Source organism: Brachyhypopomus gauderio, unplaced genomic scaffold, assembly GCF_052324685.1.
Source record: "Brachyhypopomus gauderio isolate BG-103 unplaced genomic scaffold, BGAUD_0.2 sc57, whole genome shotgun sequence".
Taxonomy (NCBI): domain Eukaryota; kingdom Metazoa; phylum Chordata; class Actinopteri; order Gymnotiformes; family Hypopomidae; genus Brachyhypopomus; species Brachyhypopomus gauderio.
Genome location: NW_027506880.1, coordinates 1345101 through 1364182, shown reverse-complemented (window position 1 = coordinate 1364182; position 19082 = coordinate 1345101). Strand labels below are relative to the sequence as shown.

Here is a 19082-nt window from a genome sequence, read left to right as displayed (position 1 = left end):
GGCACATTAACATTATTTAAAGTCATTGGAGGGCGCCCCCTGGTGGGTAGTGGACATTCGTTCGTTTGGCTGTTTTTTCAGGAGTTCTGTGGATGATGTACAGGAAATGTAGCCCATATGTAGATTGGGGGTATTAAGGTAATTTATTATCAGCAGCATAAAAACTCTGTTGTAGGCATGGAGAAGACTAATTTAAATTCCATTAAAAGTTCTATTAATAAAAAAGAATATATCATATGTAAATGAATTTTGTAGAGATGTTTTACTGTGCAAATGTAAGCTATGCATAATTTATTCAAATCGTGCTAAACAAAAAATGCGTATAAACAATGCGTAATATTGTTAATAGATTTGTATTATTTACTTTCACGTTATTACGCATTACAAATTTAAACCGTGAATCCGCAAACTGGTTGATATAACCAATGAAAATTACATGAGGGCAGTAATAAATAACTTGGGCAGCGTCTGTGTGGTGGCTCCCTCTTGTGGCCGTGCGATGAACTGCTCCTTTACAGCTACACGTTAGCTCTAGCGGCGGGCGTGAGAATGTCTCCCGCCTATGACAAGTACTTGCTACACGCTCTGCATCTGTATTTGTCAAGCCCAAAGCCGAGGGAGACGAACGAGCCGCCATCTTCCGTGCGTTTCTCCCCTGTAACGATGAAAAAAATATCTAGAAACCGGTTGTCTACGACACCTCAATTATATTAATAAAGAAGTATATTGAAGAAACTCGTATCTGAGACCAAAAAAAGCCGTTTGGTGTTATATGGAGAAGTACATTTTTGCAGTTGTTGTCCTTAATCTACCGAGGGGACAGCAAGGTGTAGTCGGTATCGCCCATTTCGTGATCACGGAACGATATCGAAGCGGTTCCTGAATAAAAAACACGGGGGTTTACAAGAAGCGGATTCGTATGTGGCAAAGTCATCGGAAGCGCCCGAGGAGCCCGTTCGTCGCGTACGGTAGTTACGTTTTCACACACATTTAAACCGAAGCGCGTGAGGAACCGTTGGCGGAGCTCGCCCGGAGCGCGCGCGGCCGTCGCGTGGTAGGTGCCTCCGTTTTCTTTGTTAGCTTAGCCAGTGTGAGGGGAGACGAGCGCTAGCCAGCAGGGTAACGTTATATAAGACATGAACCGTCGTCTTTCTGTGGGAATATACGTTGGTTTCCTGCGCGGTGGCGTATTTCTTAAAAAAATTATAGTTTAGCTGATGTTGATAATGTAACAGGAAGTTAGTATTTTTTATGTGAAAATGTAGCCTCACAATAGAGTGGCTGACCTAACTTAGTAGAAGTAGCCAACTAGCTAACGTGCTACATTAGTTGTCCAATTATCATTGTTAGGACCGATCACTCGCAGTCTACTTTACCGGATTACTAGTTTGCCGACTTCAGTCTGCACAGTTTAGGGATATTCAGTTTGTATGTCGTTGACGTGCAAAAGTCCAGGACTAGTTTGTCCACTATTGCTGCCTACTAACACCACCATGAAACACAGATGATTATCAACAACACGGAAAACCCTAACGCGGGTTAATCTGGACGAGCTGTTGTGTGTAATGAATAAACCTGAGATTAATCACTACAGATGTGGTAACCTGCAGGTTCATATATTTCATGGAGCTGTGTGAATTCCAGCGCCTAAATCGTTATGGCTGGTTGGATTCACTCGAACCTCGCCTTGGGTTGGGTTGTCGTTATATCCATAAACTCCTATAACGAGTTGGTTATTTTAATAGCTATCTGGACGTACATATTATACATATAGATTACATTGCGGGCACCACAGAGAGTCCTTGTGTATCCGTTTTAGTGAAGCATATGGTTTACGAATGGTTGTGAAAACGTGCACAAGTAAGACGGCTACATTGCAATGAGCAGACGGCGGTGAAATGAGTAGAATTAGCTAGTTGGCTAGTTCTAGCAGTTGTGTAAACGGACGCAGTTCTGCGTGCTTTGACATTGAATAATAAACGTATTGAAAACTTGGCCGCGTTGTTAATCATGAGCCGAGTGACACAATGTTTACTTATTTTGCCATGAACCTAGTTAAATGAGCTAGTGCTTCCTGGTGGAGGTTTGGGTAACCCATACAAGTGCTCGACATGGTTGCGTGTTGTTTCGTCAACCTTTTATTTAATACTTTCGGTGATCATTAGTCTGGTGTGTGGAGGGGAGAGTTACATATGCCTGCATGGGCGCGTACAGGCAGAATTGATTATATTTCTTAGGCAATAATAGAGAGTTAAACATACTGCTGTTACCATTGTCCTGCGGAATAAATATTTTTGAAGACATTGCCTTTTAAATCAACAATACCCTTTAAACGCTTTAAAAAACACCTTTCATCTTCCGTGGTTACTGAACGGCAGCAGTTGATGAATATAGTATGCCGTTTGAGACCTAATGGCATAGCTCTTAATTCTATTTGACACAGATGGTCTGATAAAAAAGGAGGGCGGGGGAGAGAGGCGAGGGGAGGGTTGGCACTTACGTAAGGGTGAATAAAGTTGAATTTTCCCTCCTAAATGATCATTGTATTGGTGGCAGAGGTTCAGTTCTTTTGACCAATGAGACTTCAGGTCCAGCAGTAGGTGAAGGAAGATTATAGGTCACATGGATTTTTATCTAGGGTGTGACCTGGTCAAACATAACTCGCTGAATTTATAAGTCTGGACTTTTATGTGGGATGCATAAATTATCAGATCTTTAGATAAAGGCATTAAAGCAGTAGACATTGTACAACTGTACCACTTTTTTCTTGCTTACTTCACCCACTTGACTCTTAGTTTGTTTAGTGTAAATATAGGGATGTTTTTTTTAAAGAATAATTTCTCATGTTTCTTATTAACCTATAAAAAATGTAAAGAAACTAAAGTCCAGCTCAGATTGATTGCAGACCTCTGTCCTTCTGCCCTCCTTGGCCCTCTCTAGGTGGGCTGGTGCTCTGGAGTGGAGGAGCAATTTTCCGAGCCGCTCCCCCGGCCCTGTATGGCTGCGATGGCTCCCGCTCTGACCGACGCCCCAGCCGAAGCCCGCCACATCCGCCTCAAGCTGGCCGACTCGTCCGAGAACAACGGCGGCACCGCCAGCATTCTCCTCCCATCCTCCGTGTCTGCCTCGGCTGGCCCTGTCAAGCTCCGCCCCCCCAAAAGCCCCGCCACCGGGCACCTGAGCCTGGGCAAGTTGGAGCCACTTGTGGCCTCCTACCTGTGTTCGAATGTGCCGCCTGTGGCTAAAGAGTCGCTGAAGGTGAAAGGCATCCTCATCAAGCAGCCGGCACCAAAGGGCTGTGGCCCGCTGAACGGCTCATTGCTGGGAGGCCGGGGTGGGGCTGGGGACCTCCTGCTTCGCACAGCATTGAGCGGGGGCCAGCTGAAAGGCCTCGTCAACGGCAGAGGGGTGGGAACAGGCAGCAGTGCCATGGTTCCTGTTAACGGCATGGCCAGGAAGACTGCTGTGCCCAGCACGGCTTTACCCGAGAAGGGCAGCGTGGCCACGGTGAACGGGGACAGCTCGAAGACACCCGCCAGCAGCGAGGCCCTGCTGCCCCTGTCTTCGAAGTCCGGAGACGCTTCCTCCCCAAGGGGAGAGGCCAGGCACCTGAGGGAATCGGTAGATCTTCACAGAGTTCCGGAAGATACGGGTCTAAATAAAAGCCCAGAGGTCACATTTGAAACGGAGTGGGCGCCCTCTTGTGCCAAGACGAGGATCAGCGACTCCAACACTCCTGGTGTGCCTCAGAGCTCTGACTTGTCCTGCAGCAGCCCCTCCCCAGCCCCGTACTGCCCATCTCCCCTGAGCCTGGAGCACGTGCTTCGCCAAAGGGCTCAGCGTGCCCACCGCAGGCAGGCAGACCTCTCTGGGAGCCTGCGCCGCCTGGGGAAGCGTCTGCGAGTGGTGCAGGCCAAGCAGGTGGAGCGCCATGTTAGGCAACAGCTCTCGGGCTTCATGGACCAAGCCCTGGCCCTCAGCTCCGCCCCCGGGCGGGGCTACCGGGGCTCGGCAGAGCTGCAGGCGGATGCCCTGGGCCGCTTCCTGAGGGAAGGCTCCGTTCCCGCTGAACTCGAGAAGCTCCACCTGAGTGGCGTGGGCAGCTTGCGGGCAGCGGAGGCGCAATTCGATTCAGATGCCACGGCGAGCAGCTCAGGGGGTGAGAGCGACGTGGAGGAGCAAGAGGAGCTGGCCAGAGTGGACACACAGCAGCGCCATGTCAGCCTGTAAGTGCTCTCCTTTGGGCTTGGACGAACACATTCTTTATACTAGTGAGCGGGAATCCTATGTCTCTTGAAATAATAATGAATGTACCACCGGTTAAAAAATGATGGAAATGGTTCTTTAAATGGTAGATCTGATGCATAATTTAGTGACATACTTACATCTATACCTCACACCTGACACAGTGTTTTTTGGGGGGCGGGGTTTAACTGTGGTTAATCCTTGTCGAGCCCTTCCTAAAAGCCAGGAAGCAGAGGAACAGGCTGATTGGGGACAAAGCATGCAGCACCAAATGGGCAAAACTGATTTGTTAAGAGGCCTCATTTGCATTTTGTAGCCTTTGGCCATATCAGGGTTGTGAAGGCCAATGCTGTGATAACAGCCCTTTATTATTGTGTTGAGTTGGAACTGTACAGAGGAAGTCTATAACTACTCTAGGAGCAATGCAGCCGTAGATCTTGAAATTCTGTTACAGCTATAGCTATTATAGCCAGGCCATACATCTGTATACTCTGTATAGTAAGGTCTTAACTTTCTTTGACCGTGTTTCAAAGAAACGGGGATGGTGGTGTATGACTTGGCCTGTGTGCTCATGGACTGAACTTTGTTGAGAGACTCTGTTAATTTCCACTCTGGCTTTGTTTGCTCAGTGAGATCATAGATCTTGTTGTCATAACATGGTCCCTTCTGGAGTAATTTTCGCCCTTCCTCCTTGGCAGTGGTCATACTCGAGAACATGAGCAAGGTTACATTTCCTGTTTCCCTGCAGGGGGGAGGTGGTGGTTGTGGGGGGTGCAACTCATGTTCGGAAAATGGCAAGTGATGAAGAGGAGCCTGATATTTTAGCTGGAAGTGTGCAGCAACCTTTCAAGCTTTAAACAAACTTCCCTGCTGTCTCACAAGTCCCTTGATTACTTGTGTACTTATGGGTGGGGGGGCAGCCAGGCTCCATTATAAGCTCAGTGTTTGCGAAGTGAAAAAAAAAAATTATGCAGCAGGTGGGCAGTTTTAATCTTTATTAGTGGGCCAGATGATTATTAATGAAAACCTTTAGAGAAGGAAGGGCAGGAGGACGGGACTACTTCTGTCCTGGCCCTGGGGGAGGGGCCTAACTGTTCTGTCCTGGCCCTGGGGGAGGGGACTACCTCTGTCCTGGCCCAGGGGGAGGGGACTACTTCTGTCCTGGCCCCGGGGGAGGGGCCTGTTCTGTCCTGGCCCGGGAGGAGGGGACTACCTCTGTCCTGGCCCGGGAGGAGGGGACTACCTCTGTCCTGGCCCAGGGGGAGGGGACTACCTCTGTCCTAGCCCGGGGGGAGGGGCCTGTTCTGTCCTGGCCCGGGAGGAGGGGACTACCTCTGTCCTGGCCCGGGGGGAGGGGACTACCTCTGTCCTGGCCCGGGGGGAGGGGAGGGGCCTACTTCTGTCCTACTGCCTGAAGGCAGGACTGCCTTTGAACATTTGACCTAAATACTCACACATGAGATTTTGAATGTCAAATGTGAGCATTGGAACATTGCCCAGACACGCTGGAGTCAAGTGTGTGTGTTCATAGTCAAGTGACTATTATATTTTATTCTATTTTTATTATTTTAAGCATACTTTTAATTAGCTTAAAATATTCTGTTAGCTGTGTCAAATCCTTGGTTGTGGGTCATGGGTAGGGTTGCAACGGTATGAGATTTTCACGGTATGATAACCGTCTCAGAAAATATTAGGTATCACGGTATCACAGTTTGTTACATATTATTAAAAAATACACTGACTCTTAAAGAAATTACAACAAAAGTTTTTTTTTTTACTATTTATTGTAGAAACCTGGAACTATTGTATACAAAATGTTTCCTTTAAAAAAAAATGGGCTGTACACCTGTTTATATAAATACTGCAAAATTAGAGAAACCTAATTAATGGATTTCAGTAGGCCTACAATTATTTAAGCTTAAATTATTTAATATCTGATAAACTGAGCCTGGGTCAGTGTCTGATCAACTGTTGTAAATATCCGTTTTACTGCTAAGTTGGAATATAACCAGATACTCCAGAAAGAGAGGATTTATTTCTGACATGATCCTTTCACACCGAGTCTGGTTTTAACATATGAAAAATAGGCACGTTAGAATTTGAAAATGAACGCATGTAAATTAATGGCGTCTTTCACATCCAGTGAAAGCAAGGACCATAAAAAGCTAGGATTATACTTTCACGAGTGACCGTAGCGCGCGACTCCGCACACCTTGCGCGAACCTGCGCGAAGCGTCCATGCTTGCTGCGTCACATTCTTTGCAGTGTTGTTCGAAATGATATGTGGTAGTATAAAGAAACCCCACAAAAACAGGGGAAGGAACATTTAGGCCTACCTGACCAATTTTAATGTTGTTTTGTGTTTCAGGTTTGAAAAGTGCTGGAATTTAGGCTAAAGTACTTGAAAATGCTTGCTTGAAATTGTAACTACTTCGTTTCACAACAAATAGCTGTCTGACTGAATAGTTCTCTTGTATTAGGTTAACAAATACGAGCCTCTTGTAATTCCAGGACGAAACATGAGAGAACGTGAAGACGTTAAGATTGGGCGTTTTGAAAATAAAAAACCATTAAATAATGTGATAAAAAATCTAATTATTTCAAATCTTTTCGAGTATATGTATAAATATTTAACTTAATTAAGTTTAACGTGCTGGGAAATATTGAAATTGACCTTGAAAGTGACGTACAAGTGCTTTAATTCCACCTTGCATAGGTGTATGAACCCGGCATACATAACTTTGTTCATTGCGCTGAGGCGTGGCCCGCGCTAAGTTACAAAATTTTAGAGGTGCACGACCTCGCAAGGAGCCACCGCGATTACGTAATTTTCGCAGCTGATTTTAGTTTAGCCTTTTTTTTTTGTAAAAAATAATTGTTAAGTCTGGTGCACTTTCTGCTATTCTCACCGCTGTGTGCTGAGTAGCTGATCCAGAGCGGAGTTGCGCATGCGCGGGTCAGTTTCTCCGCTGGCTTGCCTTTTACCGGTAATAAGCAAACGCACACGGTATGATAACCGTGCATTTTAATACCGTGGTATACCGTGAAACCGGTTACCGCTGCAACCCTAGTCATGGGCCTATTTCTTGTTTCTGCTGAAGTGCTTGGTGATGATTGAGCTCTTCTTCAAAGCTGCCTCTCCAGATTCCTTCCCAGCTCCGCATAGATGACATCAGCCTGCCTTTTCCCTTCCGCTTGCGCAGTCTCCCAGGAGACGAGAGGCCAGCTGAATACTGCGATTGCCCATGATTAGGCTGCACATAGGACACTGACCCTGGACATGCTGCTCCAATCTCCGTGGTAAATGCTGTTTGGGCCAGCGTGCATTGTAATACCACACCTGTAACCTGTAGCTGCATACTGACACTGGAATGTGTAATGATATCACGCTAAACAAGACTTGGTTGGTCCTCCAGACCCATTACATGGACATTACACAGATGTGCAGAAACAAATCTGTGTGTATATAGGGTTAAACCTAGATTTGACTTTGATAGCTGTTGCAGTTTCTTGTAGTGACACATTTATCTTTGTCCTTCCGGTGGCGACTGTACTGAGCATGTAGACTTACGAAAGGTCAGTGCTGTCAGGTGGACGGCTCCCAGGAACGAGAGGCCGGCTGTTCTGGCGTAGGGAGCAGGGAGGAGAGACCGAGGTCCAGTGCTCAAGAGCCTTGGGTGGAGTTCAGCGTCAGCGAGCTGGAAGGCCGTACCCAGAGCCAAGAACGCCCAGGCATGGTTGGAGCCCATATGTCCGGCCAGAGCCTGTACACCCGGCTCATGGACCATGTCCGCTTAAACCAACTGTAAAGCTCATTTCAGGTCACCCAGATCTCCTGACGGGGGGTTCACTCCTGTGGACGTGGAGGGGTTTGTTCAATTTGGCTGTTCTAGCACATCCTCAAATACGGACTGGCAACTTGCTGCTGTTCTCTCCACTCTTCCTCCCTCCCTCCCTCCACTCCTTTGAACTTGACCCACTTGTGTTATGCAACCTTTTCTCCTGTCTCCCTCTCTGGGCCTTTTGTGTGCACTAACCCCTCTCCTCTTCCCTGTGTGTGTGTGTGTACTCGCCCCTCTCCTCTTCCCTGTGTGTGTGTGTGTGTGTGTGTGTGTGTGTGTGTGTGTGTGTGTGTGTGTACTCGCCCCTCGCCTTCCCTGTGTGTGTGTGTGTGTGTGTGTGTGTGTGTGTGTGTGTGTACTCGCCCCTCTCCTTCCCTGTGTGTGTGTGTGTGTGTGTGTGTGTGTGTGTGTGTGTGTACTCGCCCCTCTCCTTCCCTGTGTGTGTGTGTGTGTGTGTGTGTGTACTCACCCCTCTCCTCTTCCCTGTGTCTCTACCAACCCCTCTCCTTCCCTCCACCACTCTTTAGTCCTGCCCTCCCTTGTTGTCCTCTTCACTCACGCTTTTTAAGCATTTTTTATGTAATGACTCAAGCACTCCAGTTGTGTTTGACCTTGCTAGGCCTCACATTCTCTCCTCCCCTCTTCTCCTCTTTCACTCATCCCTTCCCCCCATTCTCTCTTACTCAATTTCAGTTCTACTCAGTGGTGTTTTATTGTCATGACAAATATGCACATTTATTTTGCCAAAGTTGTTCACAGTGGAATTTTCAAATAGACATAGAATAATAACAATAGTATAATTGCTACCAGTAATAGTAGTAATAATAACATAACAGCAGTAACAATACTGCTAACATTTCCACCATTGCATCTTTAGTAATAAGAATAAGAGTATTAATAATAACAATAATTGTAGTAGTGGTAAATGATAAAATAGCAATAATAATAGCAGCATTAATAATAATAATAATAATAATGACATGGCTCTGTATCTGTGTTGTGTGATATGGCCCCTCACTGTCCCTCAGACTGTGGAGGAGTTGACATACAGTGCTGCCAGTGTGCTGAACTCTTTATGTTTACCAAGAAGATCAGGGGATGACTCGGGATGAGTCACAAATGTCATTCTGATATGAGTGAACTTTGTGCATTCAGTCAGGAAGTGCAACTCTGTCTCAACCTTATTGTCCTAGCAGTGCTGAATGCTGTCTCTGTTCTTCAGGTATCCAGTTTGTCTGCTTTACTCTATGGCCACATATGTTGGTGTAGGGTTAGTGTTTATTAATCCAGGACTGTTTATGTCTGCCGCTCTCCGTGTCCAGGCGGTGGACGCTGCGTCTGTACTTGATCAGGGTGGACATCAGTTTTGGATCAGACAATGTGCTTAGATAGTCTGCTATGTGTAGGACCAGCTCAATGAGGGGTCTGTTCTCGTTGAGGGGACTGTTCTCTTTGTGTGTGTTAGTGTAGTGTACCAGCTGAGTGAGGGGACTGTTCTCTTTGTGTGTGTTAGTGTAGTGTACCAGCTGAGTGAGGGGACTGTTCTCTTTGTGTGTGTTAGTGTAGTGTACCAGCTGAGTGAGGGGACTGTTCTCTTTGTGTGTGTTAGTGTAGTGTACCAGCTGAGTGAGGGGACTGTTCTCTTTGTGTGTGTTAGTGTAGTGTACCAGCTGAGTGAGGGGACTGTTCTCTTTGTGTGTGTTAGTGTAGTGTACCAGCTGAGTGAGGGGACTGTTCTCTATGTGTGTGTTAGTGTAGTGTACCAGCTGAGTGAGGGGACTGTTCTCTATGTGTGTGTTAGTGTAGTGTACCAGCTGAGTGAGGGGACTGTTCTCTTTGTGTGTGTTAGTGTAGTGTACCAGCTGAGTGAGGGGACTGTTCTCTATGTGTGTGTTAGTGTAGTGTACCAGCTGAGTGAGGGGACTGTTCTCTTTGTGTGTGTTAGTGTAGTGTACCAGCTGAGTGAGGGGACTGTTCTCTTTGTGTGTGTTAGTGTAGTGTACCAGCTGAGTGAGGGGACTGTTCTCTATGTGTGTGTTAGTGTAGTGTACCAGCTGAGTGAGGGGACTGTTCTCTTTGCTCTATAGAGTTTTAGAATTATATGAATGGGGGTCACTGTGTTGTAAATGTGCCCAGAATTTGATCTTGATCAAAATTTGAATTTGATACCCAAAGTTTTCGATCCCTCAGTTCTGGATCCTTTCTGGAATATCAAGATGTTAGTCTTTTTCAGGTTCACTACCAGGGCCTGGTTCTGGGGGTCCCGTTTCTGCTGTAGACCCTGTGTCGTGTGGGACAGCAGAACCAGGTCATCTGCTTAGAGCACAAATTAAGTTGAAGAGTGAGAGCAGCAGTTGTAGACTCTTCTAGTATTCTTGCTAATTCATCAATATAGACATTAAAACTGTTGGGCTTGGATAGCAGCCATGTTCTTCAGTGTGGAAATTTGTTGTATCTGTCTCTCTCTCTCTCTCTCTCTCTCTCTCTCTCTCTCTCTCTCCCTCCCCCTCTCCCCCCTCCCTCCCTCCTGCCCCTTTCCTCATTTGTCCATGTCCCTGCACCTCTGCCTGTGTCACATTGGCCCTCCTCATGTTGGTCTTAGTAGGGGAGCTGTGCAGGAGCCAAAGGGGCTGTGAGATGATTCAGTCCCAGTCACGTTCCTCTGTTCTTTACAGTCTAACACTGCTGCCACACACACAAGCACCTCAGAACCAAAAACATGGAGGCGATCCTCTGAACTCCCTCTTGATAGCGTGTTTGTCTTCATTTAAATTACCTGTTATGACTTTTTGTTTGGATGTTACGTGCATGTGGTGGACCAGCTAGAATATGCTTGCAGCATTTAGGGGTCTATAGACGCCACCTACGTACCCTAACAGAGTGGTTAGACCATGAATTATCTAGAATGTGCAGTTGATGGCAAGACCCATGTACAGTGTTGATAACTGTGATCTTCCTCTACCATTCCAGTCAGTCCCCATTTTAAAAATGAATTGATATTCAGTTTGAGCTTAAGCAACATTTCCAAACAAATATAAAAAGCATCTGTCCAATAAAATACAGACGTGTATTTATAATACACAAAATATTTAATTAATAAGGTACATACTAGATTTGATTTGATTAGTTGGGTTTAATGAGTTTAAATAAGATTCAGGCTGTTTGTTTTAATTTGCCGGTGGGTGGGTGGGTGGGTGTGTGTGTGTGTGTGTGTGTGTGTGTTGGAGTGCTCTGGGAGTCTTTGAGATGTGCTGGAGTGCTCTGGGAGTCTTTGAGATGTGCTGGAGTGCTCTGGGAGTCTTTGAGATGTGCTGGAGTGCTCTGGGAGTCTTTGAGATGTGCTGGAGTGCTCTGGGAGTCTTTGAGATGTGCTGGAGTGCTCTGGGAGTCTTTATGAGGCAGACTGGAATGCTCTGAGCAATAGCAGCAGATGGTGTGGAGTGACGTGGTGAGCCTCGTTCAGTGTGCTCACGCTGCGTGGTGAAAGGACAGAGCAGGCCAAGCTTGTGTAACCAGTCTGATGTCAGTAGCATTGAGGATACGAGACCTCCTGTAGTACCGCACCTTAAACCAGGCTGGCCTGGTACTGCGGAATAACTCCACGGGTCATGCGTGTCATTTGGTTAAGAGTGCAGGGGGTCTGCATATCACCATCTGAATTCATCTGTAATGCCCATATATCTGATCTCTACTCACTTTAGAAAGATGGAAGGACTTGCCTGCCTGTACAATTCAAATATTTGGACATTTGTTTACTACTCAACTGTTTTATGTTTGCTTAATACATTAATTATACCTCCTTGAGGTTAATCCATCACTTGTTTGGGAATGTATTTTTTGGAAGTCAAGTGCGCATATATATGAGCCCACTATACAATGGTATTCAGACTAGCCCTGCATAATTGACGGTAACGTCAGCAGTCACCTAACAGTCACTGATTGTTTATGAACTAACTTAACCTGCCCCAGATCAAGTTATCCACAGGACACCATTAAAACTACCTGAGATAAATTCAAGCTGAGCTTGCTACCTGAGAGTTAGTCAGGAAGTGCAACTCTGTCTCGATCTTATTGTCCTAGCACTGCTAGTACACCTCATTGCAATGAACATGTATGTTGGAATAAGCGCGTCTGAATAAACTGCAGCATGATGCAACTGTAAAGCAGATGGTGATCGCAAGCTGTCTATGCTTACACTATATTTCTGTATCTCTGGATTCAAAAATATACCATTACACGTTGTAGTCGATTCAGAGAGAAGCCATGCACGTGACTGGCCCTGTATCTCTCTCTAGGAGCTCTTGTTTTTTATTATTATTGCTGTGAACGTGACAAACTCACGTGGGATGTTGACGTTTATCCTAAAGGTCTGTGTGACTGCATGATGGTTCAGTGGTAGTTAACGCTTGTGGGCAGCGAGTCTTGTGGCCCGCACTGAACTGTCCTGCAAGCATAGTGAGGATAGTGTGTTTAAAAAGTGTGAGTGCGTCTGTCTATGCCGAGTGTGCCACTGTGTAAAAGTTAAAGTGTGTGTTCTCTGTGTGTGTATGTGTCACAGCTGGAGAAGAGCGGAGGGCCGGTTTGCCCTGGACAGAGCCTCCATCATCAGCCGCTGGACATGGCTGCAGGCAGATATATCGGACCTGGAATACCGGATCCGCCAGCAGGCCGACATCTACCGGCACATCCGAACCAGCAAGGTCAGCCGGCGTCATATTGCTGGACACTGTGTGTGTGTTTGGGGGAGTGGAATCACCGACAACTGTGACTGGAATCATTTAAGAATACATATTTTACCAATATTACAAAGTGCTGTTGACCTAGTAAGGAAAGTGTTGATGTATGAATGTATGTGTAGGTTCTCATGGTAACGTCTGATTTACAGGGACCTGTGGAGTTGGGAGACTCCGCCCCCTCTGGTCACATCACGGCAGAAAAGGCAGAGCCACCAACTCCTCCCATTTCCCAGAATGCCTCAGAAGCCATAAACCAGTCTAGTCGATCTCAGAATGACAGTGCCATGACTGACTTCATCCAGAGGTAACGCCACACAAAACCGCCTGTTAATCTGATTAAGATGTAACTGCGCTGTCCAGCGTAGTAATCTTTAAGCTCGTGCCTGTAAGCCCTGCGTCTCTGCTTAACTCGGTTCCCCTGTGCAGCAGTGTGGCGGACCTCCCTGGTTCCAAGTCCTCCACAGCCCCAGATGCCGACTGCTCTGCTGCACGTGTTCGGCCACTGATCAGCTGCAAACGCCGCCGTCTGGTCCAGCCCAGCACGCTCCCCAACCTGGCCACCAAGGTGGGTGTGGGCTCCACGCTCTCCGACACCTCACATCACATGCAGATAGTGTGCTGCATGTCTTCACACCAGAGCACTGCGGGCTACTCTTTTCTTTCTACTCACTTGATTTTTGCTGAAGATGAAAGAACAAAGCTCACAAAACCGCCTACCGTTGTTTTACATTGTTTCCTTGCAGTATTTCGTCTACATGTTCATTCTAGATTTTACAGTATACAATGCTTTGATGAAATGAACACCAGTGTTTCACCCACACACCAGTCCTTAAATCCGATTTATTATTGCAGTCAGTTACATCATCATGCTAGATAGCTTTCGCTCAGTTACACTGCCAGATTTTTGAGTGTGTGTACGTGTGTGTGTGTGTGTGTGAGAGAGAAACAGTGTCAAAACAACTACAGGAAGATTACCATAAAAATCAAAAGCTAGATTTTTGTAGTGTGACCTGGAACTTCCTTTCTGGCTGAATCTTTACTCTGTGGCATTAATCTGAGCTTGCTGCTGCTGCATCTGTTTCTAATCACCAGTGTTTGAAAACTACATACATTTTGTGGACATGTACATGTTGCAGTGCTGAGACAGTAAGTGGTCTTGTCCCTCTTTAGGGACAGGATGGGTACTGTTCTCTGACAGGACAGTGTGAAGTCAACGTCTCCTGCATGATGTGTGGGATCAATCGCGTCCTTCCCAAAGCTGAACTACTGTATGAGCGCCCTCTGCTGGAGAAAGCATGTCTGCATGACCCCAACATCCACCCAATCCTGTCCCTGCCGTCAGGTACTCTCGCCGTGTGATGCTATTAAGGGACAGTTCAATAACAGTGAAATTGAGATACTCTTCCAAATATCGGCGATCTCATATATTCTCTCACTCTCACTCCGTCCCTCACAGACCTCTCGCTCCATGTGCACCTGCAGAGGGCGCTGAAGTCTCATGGGCAGCCTCGGTCCTTGCAGAAGCTCAAGTCTCTGAAGAAGCTCTTACTCAAACACAAGCTCCCCCTCTCTTCCTCCTACTCCTCGTCATCATCATCCACACTATCCAAGCACAAGCTCAGATTGTCCAACTCGCGCTTGGCTGCAGTCAGTAAGTGCCTCTCACTTGAACGAACACACACACACGCACCTGTGATATTGCAGAGCTTTATATAGGTATCATCTGTGAAACAGGTTGATTTGATATCGCCAGGAAGAATATTTGTATTGGCTCTGGAATACTGAGAAAAGATGCCAGCTGAAGAAACAATACTCTCACACTATATTACCTTAAAACGATGGTTGCTCTTCCCCTGGTTGTCCCGTATCTCACACTTTACCTCTCCTTCCCCATCTCAGGGTTGTCCCGCCACAAGGATGGGTCAGATCGGTCGCGACGGCAGCGTGGTGAAGATGGTGTGCGTGGGCCCAAGCTCAACCCCTACGCCATGCAAACGCCCTGCAGGACGGAGCGCTCCCTGGACAAGAGTCTGGGCCGGAAGAGGGCCAGGGAGGCTTCGCTGGACGAGCCGGACTGTGAGTGTCGCCTGGGGTGGGCGTGGCTGACGGGGTTGTGTTCAGGCTAAAATACTGACTGCAGTTTTATGGTTACTCAGTAATTAAAAGCAATGTATCAGAATTAGTTCTATTATGATACAATTATGATACAATTAACATTATATTTATTTATATTTATTTACATTTACAATATTTAACATATTGTTATATAGTATAATAGTTCATTAGTTCATGTTTATTCATGCCAGCTCATTTTCAGAGCTGTTTTCCAACCCCTTTTTACTCCCGTTTTTAAACACCCCCCCCCCCCTTTTTTTTACCATAAAAATATATATATATTTTAACAGTAATACAGTAATATCCATCATGAGATCTTAAAATGGACCTTGACATGAAGGTCCGGTTTAAGAGAATTTTTCATTAAGATATCCTTCTCCCCTCCATCTCCTCTGTTGACGCGTCCTCCACCAGCTCCAAAGCTACTGACGGAGATGGGGAATCTGTATGCATCTCAGGCCTCCATCCAGCCTTCCACTTCGGGCTCCCAGACCCGACCGTTGTTCCTGCCCGGAGACGGCGCGGCCCTCCTGGTCACCAGCAGCCAGGCCAGCCCCTGTTCCATGGTGCGTGATGCTGTGAGCTGCCGCTCTTTTGTAGCCTTCTAGAACATTTCTATTGTCAGTTTGGGTTTTGGCTATTCACCGCAATGCACTCCTGTCACAGCCTGCTAGGAAGAAGAGAAATGAGAACTCGTTTGACATCAACAACATAGTCATCCCCATGTCTGTGGCGGCCACTACCAGGGTGGAGAAACTTCAGTACAAGGAGATCATCACACCTAGGTACAGGACATTGTGACTGTACACACTGCCACTGTGGTGATTACTCGTCTGATTTCAATTGGAGCGCACTGTGGTGGTCTCAAAACGCTGCTCTGTCTTGGTTTCAGCTGGAGGGAGGTGGACACGTTTGCCCGACCCCTGGCTTATGACGACGACAAAGCAGAGGTATGTGCAGCGTCCTGTCTCCGTGTCTCTCTGCTCTAACCCCTTTATGTGCGCTCTAACCCCTTAAGTCCTCATGCTGAGCCATCTGTCTTGGCTCCAGGTAGAGGACCTGTCCGATGCGGCTTTTGCGCAGCTCCATCAGAGATGTGAGGAGCAGGAGCGACTTCGCTGGAGATGGACGGCCCTTACACCAGCCAGAAGAGGAAGCAGGTATGGGAACGCCCACCTCTGAATTAACCTGATTGTTCAACACCGTTATTTAACCGAGTGGGTGTTGTCACGTAGCTGAACGACATAAGTCTGTCCAGTTTTGTGCTGCTGGACAATCTCGACACACTTGAGATAGCTGACCTAAAAAGGCATACGCTGACGTCAAAAAGTTTGGGCTGTCGTCCAAAGCTGTGATGTTGCTGTTCTCACCATCTCATATCTGCTATCCTACAGGTCTTACAAGTCCGTAGATGGGAGGACGACCCCGTCCCTGGGTGGCACGAACCCGTCCTCGCCAGATGTGGGTCCTGCCTACGTGTTGCAGGACTACGGGCCAATCCCATCGCCCCTTAGCCCGCCCAGCCCTGACACGCCCTGCTCACGTGATGCCCACATGCCTTTTTCACGGGATTCAAACGCACCTCCCCTGAGGGACGTGCCCCGCACATTAAGTGGCGAGGACACACGCTGCTCCACCCCAGATGTCTCCTATGAAGAGAAGGTATGAAGTGTTCCAGGCAAAATGAAGCTTATATGAATGTAGCCTGTATAGATGCTGCTTGTATTGTAATTAAATGATCATTTACATTAGTAGTCTCATTCAGTAGCTGTTGATCAAAGTGGTCACAGATTGACAACTGCCGTTTGTGACTGTTATCAGTTGAGAGATTTTACGCTTGGGTTCCAGAACATGATCAGAATGCTGCTGTGACTGCATTTCTACAGCTGTTGGCTCAGTGGTTTACCTTGCTGTTTACTGAAATCACATTGCTCTGCCTTGACTAAAGACTGACCTGTGTTATGTTTTTATAACACAGGTTAGCATCTTAGATCTTAGTCTCTTGAGGTTCTTAGATGGTGGTAACGCAGCATAAGATGTTAACAGCACAAAAAATAAACCATGTTCTGGTAGAGCAATACAAATAAACCATGTTCTGGTAGAGCAGTACAAATGAGCCATGTTCTAGTAGAGCAGTAAAAAATGAATCATGTTCTGGTAGAGCAGTAAAAAAATGAACCATGTTCTGGTAGAGCAGTAAAAAACAAACTATGGTCTGGTAGGGCAGTAAAAAATGAACCATGTTCTGGTAGAGCAGTAAAAAATGAACCATGTTCTGGTAGAGCAGTAAAAAACAAACTATGGTCTGGTAGAGCAGTAAAACACAAACCATGTTCTGGTAGAGCAGTAAAAAAAAAAACCATGTTCTGGTAGAGCAGTACAGATAAACCCAGGCCTGATAGTTTTCAGGCGCCACGCCGGAATTCCGGCGTACCGACATGTCCGCGAGAAAAAAAAAAATTGAGGGGGGGAAAAATCCGTCAAATCATAATGATAAACCACACGGGCGCGCATGCTATCTGTTTTGAGGCCGAAATATGATCCTTACGAGGTTCCCAAGTTACGATTTTTCGTGGTTACTACACATATCCCATTTACTGTATAAAGCCTTGTTTGGACCTAAATGGTTCTGCGTCGTAAACGGAACTTGGTGTTTGGTGTGGGTGGCGTCAGGATTAGTTAAACGCAGCTATGGATTTGCCAAAAGGCTAGCTTTAGGATAGGATAACTGCGTATAGTACGTTATTTACGTACATACATGTACGTATGTTCCGATTTACACCGAAAATCGATTTACGACGGATCAACGTCGTAACCCGGGGACCGCCTGTATTTCAGACATCGGAAGAGCTTCAGAGGTAGATGCAAGATAACTTCAGTATTTTATCTTTATTCTGATTAAGTTGCATTTTTATCAGAAATATAAGAGTGTTTTTTTTGAGCCGGTACAGGTGGTCAGACGATTTGGTTCATCCTGGCCGCCTTACGGCGTAAGGTGTAATACATGAACAAAAGCACAAAATGTATGTCCTAATAAACCAACACAAAATATTTATTAAATTTATTAAATTTTATATGTAAAAACTAACTATAATCATAATACTTGTAATTCTTTTAAACTTTATTTGCACAATTTCTTTGAGTTGTCTGGTATCTTATAATGTACTAACAGTAATGAATAAATAATTAATTATGCCTGTTTTTAACATATTGTGTCTAATCTAAATCTTTAGGTTACAGCATTTTCTCAGAATATTAATAGAAATTAGTTTTTTATTTCACTATAATGATTACCCGACTTATTTATTATTAATTAATTAAAAGATTAATTATAAAATATTCTAAATATGGTACACTAACACTCCAACCCCCCCCCCCCCCCCCCCCGCTCAGAAAAAGTTCAGGCTTAGGAACTTTTTTCCCACTATCACCCCTGTAAACCATGTTCTGGTAGAGCAGTCCTTTGCTAATTGCTGCCTTTTGCAATACCGTTATTTTTGTGTTGCTGTCTTCTTGCACCTATTGATTGGTTTGATGTTTTGCAGATGGTGCAGCCATGGGAGCGCAGGAGCTTCCCGCTCTCAGAGGAGCCGTCGCTGGAGCCCAGGGTTCAACTCAACGCTCAGCCCAACACTGAGCCCAGTACTCAGCTCAGCACTCAACCCAACACTGAGCCCAGTCCCTGCCAGAGGTTCCCGTCTGGCCTGCAAAGCAGCCATTGTGGGGCGGGGTCAGAAAGCGAAGCTTCCTCACCGTGACGATGGTTTCAAGCACGAAGCCCCGCTCACATTCCGGGGAACACAAAACCACACCCTTCCTGGCATTAACCACACAAAAAAAAGAACTTGTACTAAAACACACAAAGAAATATTAAAGGATTTCTGTTGTTTGATATTCAAACATCAGCCAAGTATTTTCACAGTTTTTAGTGAATATTAAGGAACGTAGAAGTCTAAATCTGTCTCCTGAGACTCTTTTCTCAAAGAAAAAAAGTTAAACATATGGAATACATCCTTAATTATTCTGATAGTCAGCTAAAGTATGTTCTTGGTGTGGTATTCTAACCTGTCAGGTAAACACTTTATAGCGCACTATGTAGCAGACTTCATGAAGGGGGCCTGGCCAAAGGGTATTTCCCTGCTGA

The 19082-nt window shown here is 46.1% G+C and overlaps 1 protein-coding gene across 5 annotated transcripts; it reads left to right on the top strand.

The window, feature by feature from the left end:
• The first annotated feature begins 519 nt into the window (after positions 1-519).
• kansl1a (KAT8 regulatory NSL complex subunit 1a) lies at positions 520-18843 on the top strand. Of its 5 annotated transcripts, none has more exons than XM_076987878.1 (14): positions 520-642; positions 2941-4226; positions 12646-12787; positions 12973-13127; positions 13253-13388; positions 13994-14165; positions 14280-14474; positions 14723-14899; positions 15353-15504; positions 15605-15723; positions 15831-15888; positions 15989-16098; positions 16333-16600; positions 18484-18843. In XM_076987878.1, the coding sequence occupies exons 1-14, from the start codon at positions 550-552 to the stop codon at positions 18694-18696; spliced, it is 3276 nt and encodes a 1091-aa protein (XP_076843993.1). In that variant the 5' UTR covers positions 520-549; the 3' UTR covers positions 18697-18843. The 5 variants fall into 5 exon arrangements, with proteins under 5 accessions (XP_076843993.1, XP_076843992.1, XP_076843995.1 ...); XM_076987877.1 differs by having other exon boundaries at positions 521-642; positions 13250-13388; XM_076987880.1 differs by having other exon boundaries at positions 599-968; positions 13250-13388.
• Positions 18844-19082: the final 239 nt, after the last annotated feature.

What these genes read in the sequence shown, in the direction of transcription:
- kansl1a (XM_076987877.1), top strand. Translation starts at nt 550, where the DNA reads ATGTCTCCCGCCTATGACAAGTACTTGCTACACGCTCTGCATCTGTAT. An exon ending in TCCCCAACCTGGCCACCAAG is followed by an intron (nt 13,389 to 13,993) that starts GTGGGTGTGGGC and finishes GTCCCTCTTTAG; the next exon opens with GGACAGGATGGGTACTGTTC. An exon ending in ATGTCTCCTATGAAGAGAAG is followed by an intron (nt 16,601 to 18,483) that starts GTATGAAGTGTT and finishes GATGTTTTGCAG; the next exon opens with ATGGTGCAGCCATGGGAGCG.